This window comes from Dryobates pubescens, chromosome 5 (genome assembly GCF_014839835.1).
Source record: "Dryobates pubescens isolate bDryPub1 chromosome 5, bDryPub1.pri, whole genome shotgun sequence".
Taxonomy (NCBI): Eukaryota; Metazoa; Chordata; class Aves; order Piciformes; family Picidae; genus Dryobates; species Dryobates pubescens.
The window spans coordinates 6,762,033-6,784,114 of NC_071616.1; the positions used below are offsets into that span (position 1 = coordinate 6,762,033).

At 46.2% G+C, this 22,082-nt stretch overlaps 1 protein-coding gene across 2 annotated transcripts in view; it reads left to right on the top strand.

The window, feature by feature from the left end:
* TYRO3 (TYRO3 protein tyrosine kinase) overlaps positions 1 to 22,082 on the top strand; it is a 49,448-nt gene that overhangs the window by 14,951 nt on the left and 12,415 nt on the right. For both annotated transcript variants that reach the window (XM_054161505.1, XM_054161506.1), the window contains 8 exons: positions 4,012 to 4,127; positions 7,452 to 7,629; positions 8,656 to 8,798; positions 10,073 to 10,217; positions 14,823 to 14,952; positions 16,679 to 16,779; positions 17,778 to 17,873; positions 20,079 to 20,159. In XM_054161505.1, the coding sequence (XP_054017480.1) occupies positions 4,012 to 4,127; positions 7,452 to 7,629; positions 8,656 to 8,798; positions 10,073 to 10,217; positions 14,823 to 14,952; positions 16,679 to 16,779; positions 17,778 to 17,873; positions 20,079 to 20,159 (990 nt within the window). The remainder of the gene's footprint in view (positions 1 to 4,011; positions 4,128 to 7,451; positions 7,630 to 8,655; positions 8,799 to 10,072; positions 10,218 to 14,822; positions 14,953 to 16,678; positions 16,780 to 17,777; positions 17,874 to 20,078; positions 20,160 to 22,082) is intronic.

The window sequence follows — 22,082 nt, forward strand, 5'->3', positions numbered from 1 at the left end:
GCGGCAGCTTTGCGCTCAGTGCAAATAAGAGTAAGCGTTCACGTCTGTGTCAGAACTCGGGAGTTGTATTAACTAATATTCATTAAAGGCTGGCTTACATTCCAGCTGTAGTTCAGCTGCTCTTAGAGTGTATTTTTTTTCTTCAGGACATTGTGGTTGCTGCTATGCCAAGAATGCAGTGTGCTGGGCTAGTAAGATTTATAACTTAATTTAAGAGCGTTTGGAGTTGTTGCCTTAAAGGCTTGTCTGCACCAAGGGGATTAGATATTGTGGAGTATATCTTCCACAGATATTTTTATTCTGGAGTAGAATTTAGTTCACAAAGCTGTTAACACTTTAGAAAAAGAGAGAGAAATTCTCATCAAACTGTGATGTGCAACACCACTTAGCATAAACAAGCTTTTTTTCCTGTCTCTTTTCTCCCCTGTAAATGGTAACACAGATACTTTTTAAAAACCATTAATGGGATAATGGGGTAAAAGCCTCAGAATTTGTGCCTTTCCCAGCAATTACATCTGGCTTAAGCATTCTCCATAGGCATCAGTCATCAGCTAATGAATCCACACAACCTGTCTAGGAAGGACACATTGCCATCACACACCTGTGCATGTGCACACATGTTTTGTAGAGCTGAGGAATAGAATAGAATAAACCAGGTTGGAAGAGGCCTTTCAAGATCATCGCCTCCAACATGTTATCCAACACCACCTAATCAACTAAACCATGCAAGCAAGCACCCTATCAAGTCTCCTCCTAAACACCTCCAATGATGGTGACTCCACCACCTCCCTGGGCAGTTCATTCCAATGGCCAATCACTCTCAATTTTTTCTTAACCTCCCCTGGCACAGCTTGAGACTGTGGCCTCTTGTTCTGGTGCTGATTGTCTGGGAGAAGAGACCAACTTCTGCCTGTCCAGAACCTCCCTTCAGGTAGTTGTAGAGAGCAATAAGGTCTCCCCTGAGTCTCCTTTTCTCCAGGCTAAGCAACCCCAGCTCCCTCAGCCTCTCCTCCTAGGGCTTGTGTTCCAAACCCCTCACCAACCTTGTTGCCCTTCACTGGACACGCTCCAGCAACTCAACAGCCTCCCTAAACTGAGGGGCCCAGAGCTGGACACAGGACTCGAGGTGTGGCCTAACCAGTGCAGTGGCAGAATGACCTCTCTGCTCCTGCTGGCCACACTGTTCCTGATGCAGGCCAAGCTTAAGTGGTTTGACAAATGTATGTGACATGCTCTGGGGATGACCCCCACGTTTTAAATAGCAAGTCCAGTGTATTCAGTATTCAGTATCAGTATTCAGTATCACTAAGGTTGGAAGAGACCTCAAAGATCATAGAGTCCAACCTGTCACCACAGACCTCATGACTAGAGTAGGGAGGACACTAGTGCCCACTGCAGGCTTGAACTCACGATCTTCCCCATTAAAGGTCTTATGTGCTGAAGTCATGGAAGTTCTAACCATAATACTTCAAAGATATGTAAGAAAAAGTAGTTATAAACTTAGGGAAGTGGTAAGGTTGTTGTAAAGAGCAAAATGTTGAGGGTCTGCTACAGCCCCTGTTACAATTAAAGCTCCTCACATGGACAACCTCCTGTAGCAGGCCCAGAAGATGTTTTAGTCCTTGATCCTATGAATGTGTACAGTTCAGTAAAATTACTCTGGGGAGTAATAGTCTGTACATGCATGATCAGGCCCCCCCCCTCTTACACAGATCCATCTTGCTCAGGAGGACTCCAGTCTTTCTACAATTTATTAGACAATTAGTTTCTCCTGTCTTTCCAGAGGCAAATATTTTTGCTAGGACATTTACAAACTGTTGTCATTTCTTCCTATTTGCTGCCGTTGTTGTTCATTATCTATTCTCTGTAGTGCTCACAATGTGCTGGGTGTACTCCAAGCAGAAATTTACTGTTGTTGTAGCAGCCCTGGCCCTGTACAAACCCCCATTGTTCCAGCCACTCTAGCAGCACAGAGGAAGTTAAGTCTCATTATGTTAACACTCAAGGTCCTGTTTTTCAGGCTGGCTTTGCTCTCCTTCGTGTGTGTGGCTAAGAATTTAAGGGATGTATCCCGTGTTTCAAAGCAAGCAGGAAGCAGCCACCCAGAGTTATTTCCCAAAGGATGGTGGGGAAACACATCTGTCCCTTCTACAGATTGCAGGCTGCAAGCAAGCTGGCTCTTCTCAGTAGCTGTCTCCATGACAGAGTGGCTATGTTAGCAGTTGATTATTTATTCTCAGTGGTGGGATAGCCAGTCCCTCCTTCAGGCCTGCCATCCAGTGTTGAAAATTACACATTGCTAAACCCAAAGTTTATGAGTGTGTTTACAAGACTTGAGTGTAGGCAGTGTATCTGTGTTAGCTAAATAACCACTGAAAGCACTCGTGTCTCTCTCCCCAGAGAGAGCTTACGAACCTGAATGGCCAACATCAGAAGGGAAAGAAACCAAGACACAGCACAGTCTGTCAACTCACAAAGACCTTTCACTGAAAGGCAAAGAACTCACTGCCCATCTTCTACCCCAGATTTGTGTTCTGCTGCCCCACCTCCCACCCATACTCCCTGTCCTTATCTACGTGGCAGCCCCATGCCTTGGGTCCTGGTAACTAGTTAACCAGACAACAAAAGCTTTATAGGGGTTAACCTGTGGCACTATCTGTTCCCTGCCTCATCCTCTCTCTGTTGAGAGCTGGAGTGGGGAGGGCTTTGGTCTATGCATTTCTCCTGCAAGATGGCCCTGTGGAGATGCTGAAGGCAATACTGTGGGTGTCCTCAGGGCACTGAGAGAGAGAAAGGAGCTCTCTGGCAGAGTAGAAAACGCAGCCTGGAGTAACCCTGAGTTGCAGTTATTTTTCCACTGCTGCTTTTTGCTGTATGCAGCTCAGGAGAGATGGAAAATTCAGTCTGTAGGCAGAGCCTTATCCTGAGGACCAGTGAGTATTCAAAAGTGTACTCCTAAGGGTGCAATTTCTTGAGATGCTGCAGGAAAAGTATTATTCATATAGTGTAGTACTTTTTAACATGAGGAGAAAGTCAAGGGAAAGGTTAGTATTCATGAAGCTGGTAATTTTTCAGGAGTGAAGTTCCTAAATCAAAACAGGGACTCAGAAGTGAAAGAGAGGGTATGGGGTGTGTTTGTGACAGTGGGAAGTAACCACCTGGAATTGCTGTGGGAGGAAAAAGAGAAGGTAAAGGGAAGCACTGAGAATTTTAGAAGGAAGCCAAAGAGCTTAGGTTACTGTGACAACATACTCAAGGCCCCTGCAGTGGTGGAGGTGTCTGGTCAGAGCAATAGAGGGGCAGCACTTTGATGCTAGTAGGAAGCACAAGCACCTGATTCAATGGCCTGTCTGGGAATCCGGATGTTGTTCTTGGCTCTGCTCTTAATTTGTGTTGTACTTTCTGGGTTTATACATCCCAGGCCTGAAGGAGGCCGGGTCTGGAGTCCAGGCTGTGACCCAGGACGTTTCAGGAGCGGTTGAAATGGACACCTGACGGCAGAGCTTTCACCACACAAAGGGAGCAATCTGCTGCAAATCCAGCTGCAGGGTATTGGGGCCACCGCAGCAAACCACCTTTGGACTGATACTGGCAGAACTGGTTTCGGGGGCTGGACTAAGAACCAGAGGAGGGATTTGAAAGCTCCGATTTGCTTTACAATGGAGGTCCACAGTAAATTGTGTGTGCAAGGCTGGGCCTTGCATTGCAAGGGAGGGGGGCTGAATAGCGAAGGTGTAAACATCACACAGTTGCGTTGCTAACAAAGAGATAACTGCTGCCTGTATGCATCGAGGAAGTGGGCTGGAGTGTTAAAGGGTGGATGCCAAAACTTTGTTTGCTGTTAAAATAATAGTTTCATTCATGACAACCAGAGACACTCTCTAAAGATATGATATTGTACCGTTTCTGTTAGTGATTTCAGTGCTTAATTTCTAGCCTCAAGGCTCTAACATTTCCATGTGAATACCTGCTCAGCTCTGCTACTGAAAGGTCTCTTTGTTTCCCTTACAGCCATGCCTCTCCCGCCTCTCAATGTAACCGTGAGCCAGGTCACCAGCAGCAATGCCAGCGTGGTCTGGGTGCCAGGATTCGATGGCCGTGCACCCCTCCATTCTTGCACTCTTCAGGTACAGCCCCTTGGGATTGTCCCCTGCCCTGCATGAAGAATGGGACTCTCCAGAGCCATGACGATGTGCGGTCCCTCTTTTGCTTTCCTAACTGCTTTGTAGTGCTGTTTGAATTCTTACTCCATAATTTTAAAGTACAGAAACTGAACTCGGGGCATATCTGGTACTAAAGAGCAGGGCTAAAGAGAAGTTCTGAGTAGGAAGTGCCCAGCTGCAAAAGTGAGACTGGCCCCATTCTCCCTCCTGGCACGTTATCACATCTGTTGCTCTGTGGCAGCTACTCCCTGCAAGGTATTACAGTGCAGCACACATGAAGCATATACCACACTGTGCCCTGGAGTAGCTGCAAGGTGGTCATATGTCCTTCCTGCTAGTGTTGAAGCAGCTGGCCTGTGGTAGCTTGTTCCAGTGCAGTGTGCTATGACTCTCCTGCTAGTTCAGCCTTGTGCTTTGTGGTGCCAGAGGAAATGCTGGTATTTGGTTATACCTGTGAGCCCAAGGAGGAGCTTGCAAGATGTGGGATGTGGCACAGGAAAGGTGGGAATGATGGAGGCAGAAGACAGAGTGGGCTTTTTGGTATGAAGTCAGGTATATTTGTACAATTCAGAGTAATATTAAGCCCTGCCTTGCAAGTTTTGATAGGTCACAGATCAATTGCCAAAGACCAATTCTGCCCAGCAAATCAAGGCTGATCCTCTCCTGCAGTTCTACTGGCTGCTGAGTACTCAACATCTCTGGAAAAACTGCACAGCATCCTTTAGGATCCAGGGAACAATGAGACAGTTTCTAGCATCCCACACTTCACTGTAAAGTCAGATCAAACAGCTGGTAATCAAGTGTCAGAAAGAAATGGTGATTCCAGAGGTGGGCTGTGAAGGCACAGCTAGGCACATTCCCTGTGTACTTACCTGCCAGGTGTGAATATTGGGCTCCTACCTTTCCCTACCTACTTACAGCAGCAATGGGAGCCGGTGTGGAATTTCTGTGGGGTGCTGCCAACAATGTAGAGGAGGATTAGAGAAGCAGAAGCTGGAAGCAGATTTAGCAAACTTACTTGCAGTTGGGTTGTGGTTTTTTTTGTTTGTATGGGGAGGACACCAGAGATTTCATGCTCTGATGTTTGTTGCCTTTCATAAATAAAAGAAACAATCATCTTGTTTAAACTCACTGTCAAAAAGAGTGCCTGAATATAGCCGGCCTCAGTCTCTGTGTTGTGGTGTTGCATCTGGTTTGTTTTGTTGCTGTTTCTGCTCTTCGAGGTTAAAAATGGTTTCCTTCCTCTGTTTTACAATGCAAGTTATCTCCAGTTGGAACAGCCTATTCTTTCTGGCTTGCATGCTGCAATGCTAATCGCCCCGGGGTTTGAGTTCCCCCTCTCACTTTTGGCAGGTACGCGGGTGTGGGGGATGGGACATGTGAAAAAGAGGCCGAATCAGAGCAGCTCAGATTCTGTCCACTCAGCAGTCTCCCACCCCTTTTCAAAGCCCTTTCTGTTCCGTTGGGGGAGGACAAAGTTCCTGCATTAGGAGCTGGGAGCAGGGTAACTTGGCGGTAACCCCCACTCACAGTAAGCTGTGCTTCCTCTGCCTGCAACACTGAGAGACTCGGAGATGCTGACCCACATTTCCATGTGAAAATGCCTATGCTCCTGGCTCCCCACCATGGAACTTCTGCCCACAGCCTCCCAGAAAGAGGAGAGGGATTGAAACTTGGCCCTGTTTTTCAGGCACTTGGGAACTGCAGTGAGTGCCCCGAGAGCACCATGGTCAGGCAGACAGATTGCTCCTGGGGACAGGGTAGGGAATCACTGTGTTTATTGCCTGTTAACACAACCCATGTTCCACAGGGCATAAAGGAGGCAGATGTAAGAGCACTGGCTCTTCAGGCTGCTGAACAGACACACATCAAACTGACAGGCTTTTACACAAAAGTATGATGAGTTTTTTCCCCCTGCTTTGGATGATGCTGATAGTGGCATTAATATGCCTTTCTATTCAGGAAACTTGAGATTCTTCCTTTTTATTAGCCACATAAATCAGTGGGCCAAAAGTGTGTGTGAGAGTGAGAAGGGCAGTAAGGAAGGGAGGGAGACTGCTGTAAAAAGTCCACAGGAGGGTTTGACTTCTGTCAGTACAGCTTGCTTTTACTCTTGGCTTTGCCATCTCTTGTGCACTTGAGAGGAAAGACAGGCTGAGCCTGGGAGCCATGCAGTGATTTCTGCTACTGTCAGTAAAAAAAGCAGGATCCTTGAGCCTGTCTGTGCATTACAGGCACACAGTGATGTGGGATAATATTAACATTCACGTTGCCTAAGACTTCAGACTCGTGGGAGGGGGAGGGAAGCGTTGCAGGAGTGGTAAAAAGTTTCTTTTCAGTTTAATGTGGAACAGTTTTGTTAACCAAGCCACCAGTGTCTGCCACATCTTTAATCCACTATGAAACTGAAAATACACAAAATTCTGGAGGAAAAAAAAAGCAGTTGAGAAAAAGTTGGCCCCAGGGAAGGTGATCTACCAGTTTTCATGGCCCAAATAAAGAGAGCCTCAGAAGCTGGCCAGCAGCACTCAAAACCATCCAGCACGTTTAGCTTTCCTTAAAGGAAATACTTATCAACTGTAGAATTTGTACCATAGGTAAGAAAATGTTTTGAAGTATGGAGTCACATTTTCAGCTGGTGGAAAATTGTACTGCTGGAGTTAGGAGAGTGAGTGATGTCACTTAAACCAAATAAAGGCATGGCACATGTGGCTTAGTTTGACAACTCCCTTTTGAGTATTTTAAACACCACTGGTGCCACGTCTGCCTTTGTGCATTCCAAAGCTATCCATGAAATGGATTCTTATCCTTATGGATCTGTTAGTCATATTGCTTATGGTAATAGTCTTCTCCTTGGAGCACAAGCCCAGTGAAGAGAGGCTGAGGGAGCTGGGGTTGTTTAGCCTGGAGAAGAGGAGGCTCAGGGGAGACCTTATTGCTGTCTACAACTAGCTGAAGGGAGGTTGTAGCCAGGAGGGGCTTGGTCTGTTCTCCCAGGCAACCAGCACCAGAACAAGAGGACACAGTCTCAAGCTGTGCCAGGGGAGGTTTAGGCTGGAGGTTAGGAAGAAATTCTTCCTAGAGTGAGAGATTGGCCATTGGAATGGGCTGCCTGGGGAGGTGGTGGAGTCACCATCATTGGAGGTGTTCAGGAGGAGACTTGATGGGGTGCTTGGTGCCATGGTTTAGGTGATTAGATAGTGTTGGATGATGGGTTGGACACCATGATCTCGAAGGTCTCTTCCAACCTGGTTTATTCTATTCTATCCTATTTCATTCTTGGTGCAGGTAGCTGAGTCACCAGATGACCAGGAGGTCTCTACTGAAGTCACCCCAGTGCCACCCTTTGCCTATAGTGTGCAAGGCCTGAAGCATTCCACCAACTACAGCGTTCGTGTGCAGTGCAGCAATGAGATGGGCAGCTCTGCTTTCACTGACAGGGTTTATTTCCAGACCCTGGAACTTGGTAAGCAGATAGGAGACAAAATCAGGAAAGCAGCTCTGAATGTGAAAAAGAGACCATGATAAACTGCTGAACTCCACCTTGCTAATTCTGAAATGCAGGAAATGCTCTCCTGGCAGATTGCTTGTCCACTCTCGGGTTCTCCTGAGGTAAAATAATAACATGCAGTCAAGTGTGATTAATTGCAGGGATGCCCACAGCTTGATCCAGCCACAGGGTTTCTGCATGCTGGGCATGTCCCTTTTGCTGAGGTTCTTGAGGTCTGAGAAAGAAACAAGAGACATTGACCAGCCTCATGTTCTCTACTTGAAGCAAGCATAGTGCTGGTGGCTTGCAGAAGTTGTTGGGTCTCTTCACTCTCTTTTTCTGACTGACCTTAGGAAAGCGGGTGAGACTGTCCTTTCAGCCAGCAGGAACAGGGAAGTCATTGTGCCCCTGTACTCTGCATTAGTTAGGCCACACCTTGAGTACTGTGTCCAGTTCTGGGCCTCTCAGTTTAAGAAGGACATCGAGACACTTGAACATGTCCAGAGAAGGGCAACAAAGCTGGGGAGAAGCCTTGAGCACAGCCCTGTGAGGAGAGGCTGAGGGAGCTGGGGTTGTTTAGCCTGGAGAAGAGGAGGCTCAGGGAAGACCTCATTGCCCTCTACAACTACCTGAAAGGTGGTTGTGGCCAGGAAGGGGTTGGTCTCTTCTCCCAGGCAACCAGCACCAGAACAAGGGGACACAGTCTCAAGCTGCACCAGGGGAGCTTTAGACTCAAGGTGAGGAGAAAGTTCTTCACTGAGAGAGTTGTTAGCCCTTGGAATGTGCTGCCTGGGGAGGTGGTGGAGTCACCATCCCTGGAGGTGTTCAGGAGGAGATTGGACGTGGCACTTGGTGCCATGGCCTAGTCGTGGGGTTTGTGCAGACAGGTTGGGCTTGGTGATCCTTGAGGTCTCTTCCAACTTTGGTGGTACTGTGATTTTCAGTGTAGATAATGCATTATTTTCCTAAGCAAAGCAATTGTGTTCTGTCCTCTGATTTCAGCTCCAAGCAGCACCCCACAAAACATCCATGTTATCCAAAGAGATCCTGGTCTGATTTTGGAATGGGAAGGTGTGACTCCAGATGTGCTGAAAGAAAATGTCCTGGGCTACAGGCTGGAGTGGATCCAGGATAACGTAACTCAGGTAACAGATCGGGAGGGGAGCTGAGCCATTGGATGCAGTCAGAAAACGTTCATCATAGCATTAGGGTCCTTCAGCCCTTATCTGTATCAGGGCACTAGCTTAGCTGTCACTGCTTTTGTGGAAATGGATCTATTCTGATGTACAACAACTCCTCAGCATCTGGTCTCAAGGTTAAGGCCCATTTCTCCCCTCCTAAGCTTGGATGCTTGACTTGGATGCTCTTCTGTGGACAGACCCATCTCTGCTGTTCCTTGTACTAGAAGGACAGTGGAGAAAGAATTCAGTTAGTCTTTCTAGTGCTGTCTCAAATGCAGCTCACACAGTGCAGGATCTGGGCTATTTCTTGCCCATTGTGAATGGGACTTGTCTTTCCAAACCCTAGCAGCAAAGGTGTGTTCAACAAGTGAATGAATTATCCTCTAAATCACAGAAAGAAGGTTATGGATTCTTTGGTTTAGTTTACTGTACACTGGGAGTTGAAAGGACCCTGCCAAGGTAGAAGGCCTTTCATTTGTTCTGCAGCATGTACCTTTCCCAGGTATCTATCTGCCTTTGAAGTTCACAGCATTTCTTATGGTTTCTTGCTTCTTCATATGTATTTAGTCAGTGCTTATTAGTGCTGAACAAGCCTGTAATAATAGGACAGCTCGAGGGAAAAGAGACTTACTTCTCTTTTTACGTGACCTATTTCAGAGTAGGTCAGCGTCGTTGACTTTGAGTAACAATATTTTGAGTTCCCATTGACTTTACATTGTGTCAGTGGTGGCAGCCAAATGATGTGTGTGAAGATCCACAAAATTACTGAAAATATGTTGGCCTTGCCATCCAAAAAGTGAAAATTTGCCATGAAATTCAGAGCCTGGTTTGGGATCTGGTCAGCACGTTAAAACAGACAAAGTCCTCCCTCTGGCATTAAAGCTGTGGGATGCTTTGCAGTATGTTAGCACATCTTTGTGTTTAAACCACAAGAAGGAGGTATGTCTTTTAATAGCACAAAAAGACATCATTTCTGTAGCAACTTTCATGGAAGGGCCTCAAAGGAGGAAATCTTCCTTAAGCTGTGGGAAACTATTAGCAATTTTTGAGAGCAGAAACCCAAGACAGCAGCCCAAGTTAAGTGGCAACACAGAGACTGGGACCCAGGAGTCACAGCTGCCAGCCCTTGCTATAGCACCAATGAAGTACACAGTAATGCTTTGGCTTAGTTTTAAAGGTGAAGTTTGAGATTAGATTCCTTATAAGGCAGATTACAGTTTGTTGCCATTTGCTCTCAGGGGGAGATGATTGTACAGGAGACAAAAGCTAATCTCACGACATGGAATCCCTTCAAAGACCTCATCATCAGGGTGTGTGTGCTGAACTCTGCAGGATGCGGGCCTTGGAGTGACCTCTTCCTGCTTGAAGCCCAAGAGGTCATGGGTGAGTGTCTACTGCCTTTCATTAACTTTGGGGAAGAAAGTCAGTAATGCTGGGACTGTTATTTTTCTCTGTCTCTTGTCCTTTCGCTGCTTACAGCTGACTGAGCTACGTGGCTTTATACAGCAGCACGCTTTATCAAGCAGGATAGAAGTAAATAATAGTTAAAGAGCTAGTATAAACAAATCAGTTTCTGCCCACTACTGTGTCGTCTTTAACAGGCTTTTGCTGTGATTTTGCTGCACAGCAGGTCAAGGGGAGACAATAGAAAAAGTGCAAGTGAAGATTTGGTTGGTCTCTTCTCCCAGGCAGCCAGCACCAGAACAAGAGGACAGGCTGCACCAGGGAAGGCTTAGGCTGGATGTTAGGAAGAAGTTCTATACAGAGAGAGTGATTGCCCATTGGAATGGGCTGCCTGGGGAGGTGGTGGAGTCACCATCATTGGAGGTGTTCAGGAGGAGACTTGATGGGGTGCTTGGTGCCATGGGTTAGTTGTTTAGGTGGGTTGGATTGGTTGATATGTTGGACGTGATGATCTTGAAGGTGTCTTCCAACCTGGTCTGGTCTATTCTATTCAGGTTTAAGCCACACATATTTACAAGTGTAAACACAACAGAAAACTCCTCTAACATGGCTTCAAATTAAATCAAAGAACCTATTCTTGACAAGTTTCAGTTGAGCCTGATTGAAACTATGGTCACATGTGGGTTTGTCAGGGTTTTACTGAATGTGTGTATACTAAACCACTGCAGCACTCTCCATGAGAAAGCTGAGCTGCTGGTGGGAATGGAAGGTGATGGTACACAAGCTGTACTGTACCATCTGGACCACGTGGAAGGGTTTTTTGGGAGCAGAAAACATGCTTGTGTGGAATGCATTTGTGGTGATAGAGGGTGATTAGGCTCATCTATGCTGGTTTGCTTGCTGCCTTTATTTCACAGTTGAATGGGAATTGGGAATCAGGCTGTGGAGAAGGGCAGGATGATATATGGGGAGATGGGTAGAAGGGCGAGAAGAATGCTGCTTGCTTGCTTGTCTTTGTTCCTTGACAGCTTTCTGAGATTGGCAGCATCTATTTCTTCTGTAAAACAGCTAAGAGGAAGATTTTCCAAAGAAAAATAGGGACTGGTGATGATGTCAGTGAGGTACCATCACACAAAAGTCCCACAGTCTCCTGAGGTGGAGACTCCCAACTCTGTAGTCTCCAGTGTCTGTGGCAGAACGAGGCAGCAATCTCCAATCCTTGATGCTGACCCACCTGCAACTGCTTTCTTCCCACTCCACATGTCTTTTGAGGAATCACATGGACATTGATCCCTCCTGATCCCTCCACAGCTGTAGCTTATACACATAAGGATGGCAAGGGGAACCTAGAGTGGAGTTACCAGGCAAGAAAGAGGTGGTGAATAGGGGCAGAGTAACCAGGAGAGAGCTGTAGCCTTACTTGCAGTAGTGCATCTAAGGCTGGTTTTAATGTGCACGTTACTCAGAAGGGCCCTTTGGCACGCACAGCTCCTGTGATTAAGTCAGTACTGAGGGTTATGTGTGAGCACACAGTCTGTGGGATCACAGCCCTCCAATTACTTAAAGCAGAATGAAGACATGCCAGAGGTCAGAGCTGACTCTACTGGAGGTTACAGAGCTGACTCTACTGGGCACTGGCTCCATCAATTTTCTTTTCCAGGTTTTTTTGCTCAGGCTTTTTTTTCCTCTTGTGACATGCAAATACAGAGAACAGTACCTGAAAGGACTCGAAGATCCCTTTGGAGAGTGACCAACACTGGCAAGAAGCCCTAGGGAGTGTATAGGGTTTGCATTTTACAGGGAGCTGGAATGGGATAATCCTGAAAGTACAACAAGATGTTGTCTTTTGACAAACCACTTGGGGGGAAAAAAACAACCAAAAAAGAGAAAGGTAGCATTAGGAGCCGTGCTTGTTTTGGTCAAATGCACTCTGAAAGCACGTAGATTTCTTCACAAGCATTACTGGCTGGAAATCAAGCCTCACTGTGGAAACACTGACAGGCCTTAAACAGCAGAGCTGCAGAAAGACTGCAGTTTTGTTTCAGGCCTGGTAGAAAATACAAGTTGCTTCCTTTCCCAAAATAGCAAACTGGCACTGGTTGCTTTATATGAGAAATGCCAGGGGTGGTTTCTGACCAGCTCCCAGTGCGGCAGTGGAGATGACTAAGCTTGTATAAACTTTAAGTCATATTTGTCACCACAGCAAAGCTGGTGGGAGCTCCACCCTGTTTCTGCAGAGGTCTTGTGCACTGTTAATGAAGATTATTTTAATATTTTCAGGAACATCTCAGTAGAAACCTCTTCCCTTTCATTGCAAAGAGAGGAACAGGATGCTCTGTTAGCTTTTCCCCTGTCTGTAATCTTCGTGATTGTATGCAGAAGACTCTTGGATTATGGTCTTTGCACATCTTTGTGATATAAAATCTGCTACAGAAATAAAAGGGGTTCTTATATCATCAAAAGGCTCCAGAATACTCATTTAAGCTCATCTAATAACACCATCTTCTCTCTGCCTTGTGCAGGCTTAAGGCATGTGCCAGCTGGAAAAGGCGGTGCAGGAGACAGGAGAGAGACAGAGTTGGGGGAGGAGAGACAACTTGGTCTTTGCTTGGCTGCAGCCATCCTCTCTAGCTCAGTGGCATGAGGGGGAAGCACTGATTTGTGGGGCAGAGGAGGAGAAGCAGTGAATTTCAACACTTATTTCTACTTGACACATTTGCTATAAACTGTGAGATGGACTCCTGAGTTGTATCAGTTTAGAAGCAGGGAGAATAATTGATTTTAGTTTTGTTTGCATCTGTTCTCCTTTTAGAGACACAACCCCACCAAAGAAAATAAGAAGTGAGCTAAAACCCTGCTCTCTCACCAGGCTAGCAGGGAGAGACTAGAAAATCAGACCAAGAGAAGTCTGTCTCACCAGAGAGGGAAGGAAACCTTATCATTAACTATCAGAGAGAACCTTTTACACCAGTGTTGTTAATTGTTTCTACCCTTGATTGTTTGGCAGGAGCAGCTCAAGTGATTGGCTTGAGAATAGTTGAGAGGTTTGGAGGTGCTTCACATGGTATTTTCATTCCATTTCTGTTCCTGATCCTTCTCCCTCCTTATAACTGGTCTTAAAGGCCAGGTCAAAAGGGAGTATCATAAAGCCCAGAGCCTGCAAAGCCTTCTGAGTTGGAAAAGAGTGGGGAAGTCACTGGCTGAGATACATGAAGAAGAAATAGGTGCTAAAGCTCTGATAATTTGTTTTCAGTGGAGGAGTACTGATCTGCTGCCTCAGTGGGCCAGAATGCTGTTTCCTTAAGCTCTACGTGTTTATTAGACTAACATTGCTGCTTTGAATGCTTGGGTGATAAGGCTCAACAATGTAATCAAGCCTTAGAAGCCTCTTGCGTGCCAGGACTCTGCCAGTAAGGATATCTGACCCCTTTCCATGTACATCTATGCGAAGGTTCATCCAAACCTTAGACCATTAACCTAACATCTCTTTTAAGGGCAGGTTTACTTGCCCTGTCATGACATAATGGAATTACTTACATCATCAGAGATGATTCTTCCTTAACTGCCAGTAAAGCACAGTCAAGTGCTGAGGGTGAGGGAGGGAGCATGAAGAAGAAGGAGGTGCTTCAGGGACCTGTTACCTGTTCTTGTTTGCTCTTAAACAATTTGGAGATATGGAGGCCATCCTAAATTGTAATAAACCCATTGAAATTTACATTTAATCTTTAGTAATTGTGTTTGGAGAAGGAATCTCTCAGGGAATTGGATTAATTTATCTGCTGTTTGCCAAGCATAGATAATATTCTTTTATTCATAACCACATTGCTTATCTTCCTTCCCTGGCAGCTTATTCAGATTGGCAGCATCTCTGTTTCTTCTGTGGACAGTTTACAGTCAAAAGTATATATATTCTGGGAGCAAATAGTAGACCAGAATGGAAACCTGCATGTTTGCTAACTTATTTCTTGGCTTACAGGGCACTTTGTGTAATTCACCTCTTCTTTAGCAGAGAGACATTGAGAAGTTACAGCCCAGACCGAGTCCCATAGGGTGCTTCCCTTTGTGGGAGGGGTGGGAGGGGGAATGTAAATATTTTTCAAGCAGATTGCCATGAGGCAATTGTCTTTTCCTATTGTCTTTCAAAGCGTTATCTGGGTGGCATTCAGGCAGTACTGGGTAGCCCGGTCAAGGTTCTGCTTGAACAGGACAAGGTGAAACCTGCACAGAAAATGCTCACATTAAGCAACCTTTTTGTCTTGAGACTCTTGTTTAAGTTGCCCCAGATCCTGAGCCTATGTCAAGCAGCATAATTTGGAGCAGCACCTTTGACTTTCTTGAGGCTCGAAACTGAGAATTCAGTTCTGATAACTGGGTGCATCTGCTCTGCCTGTGCTGGGTGAAACAGCTAGTGTCACCCATGATTGACTGAGTAGCTGTTTGTGCCAAATTCCAGTGGACAATGAGCCACTGTGTACACCAGATCCAGCAGCATGGCTTTTCCATTTCAAACCAAAAAGGAGAAATGTGGTCTGTTTACTACTGACAGTCTTCTGTTTCCTGACTGGTGTTTTCTCTGTTGTCTAGGTGGCCAGAGACAACCTCCTTATGGGACATCCTGGGTTCCTGTGGCATTGGGCATTCTCACAGCTCTGGTCACAGCTGTTGCCCTGGCTCTGATTCTCCTCCGAAAAAGAAGAAAGGAAACTCGGTTTGGGTAAGGGAGGTTCTCCTGGTACTGGTTAGAGAGTTCTTTGGTTTCTCCACTAAAGTTTTCTCTGATTTATTTCATAGAATCATAGAATCAGTCAGGGTTGGAAGGGACCACAAGAATCATCTAGTTCCAACCCCCCTGCCATGGGCAGGGACACCCCACACCAGATCAGGCTGGCCCGGGCCTCATCCAGCCTGGTCTTGAACACCTCCAGGGATGGGGCCTCAACCACCTCCCTGGACAACCCATTCCAGGGCTTCACCACTCTCATGGGGAAGAACTTCCTCCTCACATCCAGCTGAATCTCCCCACCTCCAGCTTCATTCCATTCCCCCTAGTCCTATCACTACCTGAGATCCTGAGAAGTCCCTCCCCAGCCTTCTTGTAGGTACCCTTGAGATACTGGAAGGCCACAATGAGGTCTCCTCGGAGCCTTCTCTTCTCCAGACTGAACAGACCCAACTCCTTCAGTCTGTCCTCATAGGAGAGGTGCTCCAGCCCTCTGCTCATCCTCCTGGCCCTTCTCTGGACACCTTCCAGCACCTCCATATCCCTCTTGTAATAGGGGCTCCAGAACTGGAGGCAGTCCTCCAGGTGGGGTCTCCCCAGAGCTGAGTAGAGGGGGAGAATCACCTCCCTTGACCTGCTGGCCACACTTCCCTTGCTGCAGCCCAGGATCTGATTGGCTTTCCGGGCTGCAAGTGCACACTGAGAGCTCCTGTTGAGCTTCTCATCCTACTTAGTCATTGCAGAGTGAGTGCTTTTGGAACTTTCTTTGGATGACTGGGTTTTGTTGTTTGTTTGTTTGGGTTTTTTTTGAGGGGAGAGGGAGAGTCACTCTGGGTTAGAGTCCATCAGTGCCCTAGCTGCTCTTCAAAATGAGAACACTCAAAATACTGTAGACAAAAATAGTTATGTCAGTAGCTGGGCTTTATTAGAATATAGAAACATAAACTAGATTAAGGTCCTTCTGCTTTGGTGTTTAAGAGAAAAGATATCCACAGATGAATCAGTTTGTTTTCTTATGGGCTGGGCATTTTATCCCATGCTGGTTTTCAGTCTGGCAGCTGCTCATAATTTCCAGAACTCTCTGGATGTCCCAGGAATGTCTCCTTTCTGTCACCTCTGACACTTGGCTGTGGGTTGCTTCCTGCTGCAAGGAAGGTTCCCAGTCTTTTCAGTGTCTCCCAGACCTCCCACTCACAGCAGTACCTCTGTTTATGTGACTCTTGAAACCTGCCCCAACCTGCAGCTTCTCCCAGGCACCCAGGACAAGTGATTTTCTTTTGGGAGGCTCCCATCAGCAACCTGTGACAGAACAAGAGGACACAGTCTCCAGCTGTGCCAGGGGAGGTATAGGCTGGATGTTAGGAAGAAGTTCTTCACAGAAAGAGTGATTGGCCTTTGGAATGTGCTGCCCAGGGAGGTGGTGGAGTCACCGTCACTGGAGGTGTTTAGGAAGAGACTGGATGGGGTGCTTGGTGCCATGGTTTAGTTGATTAGATGGTGTTGGATGATAGGTTGGACTTGATGATCTCTGAGATCTTTTCTAACCTGGTTAGTTTGGTTCAGTTCTGTCATTCCTCCTCTCTAGCTACGCTCTCTTCAGCAAAGCAGTCAGTAGTATCTCTGTGGCAAGGGGAGAGAAACCATCCATACTGTCAACTCGCCCTTTTCCAAGTGAACAGCTCATGTAACCATGACCCTGTGTGTCTCTTCTGCCTTCTAGCCATGCCTTTGGCAGTGTGGTTGGCAGAGTGGATCCAGCAGTCCATTTCAGAGCTGCCAGGTCATTCAACAGGGAGGGCCCAGAACTCATTGAAGCAACATGTAAGTAAAATGACCGGGGCGGTTCCGCCAGAGAAGCTGTGCTCATGCATGTGCCGAGCTCTTGAGTTTCCCTGGAGCTGATGGATTTGCATCAAGAACAGGGGATTCATTTACAAGGAAGCTTTGATACTGTGGATGGCAGAGGAGAAAGGTCAGAACTGCTGTTGCCATACAGCACTTGCTAATTACAGCTACAGTCACTCTGTATGTTAGTGTAAGGTATGAATTCACCACTCCCCTGCCCCAGTTTCACTCCGCAGGGACTCCTTCAGCTGTAACATTGTGCAACAGTGAGGCAATTGTGGCCAACAACATTAACAGTGCACTTTAAACTCTGTGTGCTGGGAGCATGAACCAATTCTTCAGTCTTGGAATGCCAGGAATTAATAACTTCTCTAAGAGGCCAGAATGACCAGATTTAAAACGATCCATTTCTGTCTTCTGGTTCAACAAGGTTGTGCCTCTGTAGCAGCACCACGTGGCTAGGTTAGGAGGATGCTTCAGCTGTCCCTTGACTGTGTTCCCCTGGGTTTAGAAGTCTCTCCCTTAAATCTGTTGACCGTAAACCACTGGACATTATGTTACTCTCTCAGCCAGGGGCTGAGAGCCAGTCATAGAAGACTGGTGCAGCTTCATCAGCTGAAATGAAGCTGTATGAACCAGTGACTTATCAGTGTCTCTTCTATTTGAATTTTGCTTTCTCAGTGCTATTTACAATAGCTCTGTGTTCCTGTTGCTCTTGATGTGTTTAAGGGTGCTGTTATCACACCCTCTCCCTTTCAGTAATGTTGGTACTTGTGGTTGAAAAGTGATTGGCCTCATGTCTGTGGTCAGGCTGGAGGGCATGGAAGGGAACCTATCTCTTTTTTAGGTTTTCTTGCTTAGAATATGGGAGTCAGATTGGTGATGGAGATTAGAACTGGTGACTTTTGATGTATGACAGAACATTTAAGTAACCCTTATTTGAATCTTACATTGTTTGTTTCTTTTCTTTCTAGTGGAGAGTGTAGGGATCAGTGATGAGCTGAAGACGAAGCTCAAAGATGTCCTAATCCAGGAACAGCAGTTCACATTGGGAAGAATGTTGGGCAAGGGTAAGAACCAAAAGTGAACAAGGCTTTACACTGGAAGTCCTACTTGTGTAACCTTTACTGTTGGGTAGGGAGAACCAATTGTAAGCAGCCCATTTTCTCTCCTTCTGCCTGTTGACAGCAATTTAAATGGAACTTTTCCCTTCCACTGGGATAAAAACTTCTCAAAGGTTTAGCATGACTAAGAGGATATTGGCTAAGCCATTCCTACAATATGGCTCTACAGAATCATGAAGTGCAGTCTGTGCTCTGCTTTCCAAAGCAGTGGTGATTCACTGGCATGTGAATTCCTTTCAGAGATTTAAACAAAGAAATATGCAATTAATCTTCTGCTCTTTCTACTGAAAAAGTGGTACATAAGTGTGCATCTAGTTTTAAATGGGCTGAGACAGAGATGATCTATGTCTCACTCCCAACCCCTCACAAAATAAAAGGTTGATTCACTTTCACATATTCTCAACATCTGGGGCACATTTGGAGCTGGCACGTAGGTCCTTAGTTCTTCTGACTGCGGGTATCTATCTGGATAGCTCACACAGGTCGTCCAAATCTTTCTCTGAGGTTTTCAGGTCAGGAGGGATGAACAGAGTAAAGGTGGGATGCTTCTCACTTAATTCTAGCTAAAAGCTTACCCCAGAAACTGTGTGGAAAAATGGGTTTGAATTTAGATTTCCCAAATGGCAAGCTGGTATGCTCGCCGGTGAATCATCCTTCCCCGTTTCTCAGGCTGAAGGTAATCTCCTAATCAGTAACAACATAATCAAGAGAGAAGCATAAGTCAGGACTTGTAATCAAAAGGAAGCTCAAGTGTTTTGTCTTTTTCTTGCTAAGACTAGTTGTATTGCAGTTTTCCTTGACCCTTCCCCACTGGGAGCATTCTTCCACACCATGCCTCCTAGAACAAATGCATTTCTTCCAGAGCAGGAAGATCACCTTCCTGCGGAAGTGGTCTCGGAGGGCTTAACAATGCTAAGTAATTAAGCAACTGTCTCATCTGTGAGTGTCAGCTCTTGACTAGTATCTGTCATTTGGCTTCAACCCTTCTGGGCTGTCCCCATGACAGGTAACACACTGGAAGTTGGCTGTAGTAAGGCCCCTGGGGATGGCTTTGGTGGGAGGGTGCTAGTTGGCAAGGATCTGGTCTGGGTTGCAAGCCCCGTTCCCCCAACTCCATGCTCAGTATACAGGTCATAAGACGGCATGACTGCATTATCTTGGGCTGTGCTGACTCTGCAACAGCAGCTCCAGAATATGGAAGGAAGCAGTGCAAAAATGCCTTTGCTCCTTCCCATTTTCCTCTTTTGTAGTCAGATCCACTTCTCATGCTTGTTGTGAAATAAGCACGTGCCATGGCGTGGTGAAGGGCACTGCTGAAAGGTTTGTGGAAAAAGAAAGACTTTGAGGTGAGGGCCTTGAGTGCCATGTTTTGCTTCCCTCTCTTCATGCCAGAGTTCCTCATGCTAATGGATTTTGGGTGGGGTAAGCAGTTACTAAACTAGGCAGAGCAAATCTAGAGTCAAAGTGAATTGCAAAGAGGCTGTTATGCTGTGGTGGAAGGCCACTTCAGGCTAAAATAATTGTAAGAGGGTTTAGCCAGTTGCATTTGCTCTTATCTCCCCTTCCTCCTGTGAATTAGCACATCACATGCACACTAGTAAGTGTTCTATGTTTTGTCTGGTCAGTGGTGATTCATAGAACTCATTCCCTCAGTTTTGAGAGATAAGGCCTGCTTGTGTCTCAAATGCTTGAGTGCTGGCACCATCACTCAGCTATGGATGGCTGTCAGCACCGAGAGCTTCCTCAGCCAACCCATCCACTCACTGCTCCAGCTGATAGCCCCCTCCCTGGGCACAGCCTCACTGAAACGCATCCCTCATCATATGGTTTCTCCAGAAATGTCTGTCTGGGATCCCAGCTTATACTCTGCATTGTCCATCTGGTAGGGGATTGCTTTCCTTCCCTCATGTTGTACTTTGCCTTCTGGGCTGCCAGCACAATGATCTCTGTCTACTGGCAGTGCTGCCTCCTCAAGGCTCATGCATGCTGGAAGCTGCTGGCTGGAACTGCAGAATGGAAAATGGAGCTGGTAGCTGCATTTCTTATGATTATTTAGCTTCTTTGCTATTGACCCCTGGAGTAAACTTGCTATGAATCACACTTGGTTCACAAGAAGCTGTTTTCTCACTGCCCGTGCTGGTCATTTCACAGGGGAGTTTGGGTCAGTTCGAGAGGCACTACTGAAGCTAGATGATGGCTCTTTCCAGAAAGTGGCAGTGAAGATGCTGAAAGGTAAGTGGGAGATCTGCCCTGTTCTCCAGCAAACACTCCCTGATACCTCTCTGAACTCCCTACTCAGCCATGCTACTCATGTTGTCTCCCATCCCCTGGAAGCTCTATAGGGAAGCACCTGTCTCACCTTAATTGCTTGTACAACACCTAGCATGTGGTTGTTTAGCCTGGAGAAGAGGAGGCTCAGAGGAACCTGTGCAGTCAAGTGTGACAGAAATCAGGGAGCAAAAATGTTTCATAGCTGTCAGGCTTGAATGCCACTCTGTGCTCCTGACAGGATTACCATCTGTGGGTATTGACCAGATTTGCCTAGTTGACCCCCAGATGAGTTTCAGTTAACACATGGTAGCTTTGCAAAGTTCAATGCTCACCATCCACAGGAGAAACACAGCAGAAACTGACTTGCTGGAACGTGTCCAGAGAAGGGCAACAAAGCTGGGGAGGGGTTTGGAGCACAAGCCCTATGAGAAGAGGCTGAGGGAGCTGGGGTTGCTTAGCCTGGAGAAGAGGAGGCTCAGGGGAGTCCTTATTGTTCTCTACAACTTCCTGAAAGGAAGTTGTAGCCAGGAGGGAGTTGGTCTCTTCTCCTAGGCAACCAGCACCAGAACAAGAGGACACAGTCTCAAACTGTGCCAGGGGAAGTTTAGGCTTGATCTTAGAAGTTCTTCACAGAAAGAGGGGCTGCCCAGGGAAGGTTGGGGTTGACATCCCTGGAGATGTTTAAGGAAAGCCTGGATGAGGCACTTAGTGCCATGGTTTAGTTGATTAGTCAGGGTTGGGTGATCGGTTGGACTTGATTTTGGAGGACTCTTCCAACCTGGTTGATTCTGTGATTGAGAGATGTGCAACCAAAACCAAGTCATAGCTACAGTTTCCTCTGTAGAGGATCTCATTCAGTTTCTTGATTGAACACAGCACTACATCACGTGGCTCAGACAGGTCTGCTTTGCCCTAATAATTCAGCAGTGAAAGACAGGATTCCTCCAAGTGTATATCCCAGAATAAACAGGAGAGTGTTTGGGCTGCATGCAATGACATGCCAACTCATCTCAGCCAGGCAGATTTGACTAAGTAACCTAACTCCTTTCTGGTTTGTCACTTGATGACTGTACATAACAAGGGCAAAAGAACATGTTCACGGGGTAGAAAAGCAATTAGCAGATAGGTGTAAGCCAAAGCAAGCATGTGCATGTATTTGTATATGTATATATGTGTTAAGCTATATTACTTCCCTCCTATTGCCCATAAGGCAAAAATTAAGCATGACTGACTTAAAGCAGAGTCACACTCGCTTATCTCTGGAGCTGAGTTTGACTGCCACAGAATACCAGTTTGTATTAAATAGACTAGTACCACATTAGAGTTAAGTTGCATCATTTTATCCAGTTTCAACAATAACTCTAATTAGTTTGCAAGCTTCTCTGTAGTCAGACTGTCTACCTTCAGGCAGCTAACTTGAGAACTCGCTGTCACCCTCCAGAGGCACCTCCTTTCTCCACTGACTGTAAAAAGGGAACCTACTTTTGTCTGAGTCATATTTAAATTACTTGCCTGAGGCAGGTGATGTGAATACTTCCATATACTCTTGAGTGTGATCTTACAGCAAGACTGGGGGACTCCTGCTAAATTCAGCAGCAGCAGTGGGGGAATTGCTCCACTGGGCCAGTTCTTGATTATATTGATAGGCTTCCATAAATCTGGGCTAATAGCAAGGAAAAACAATTTAACTTCTCATTTATGCTATTGTATGTCACAAGCTCTCCAGTAGTGTGGTTATTTAAAAAATCTTAACTCTAGCACCTTTAGCAGACTCAGTCATAAGAAGAGATGTAAAAGGTTTGATTTTTTTTCATGCCATTCCTATCAGGGATGAATTAGGGTCTACCATGCCAGCCAGGGGCTCCAGGTTCTCTCCTCAGTTTC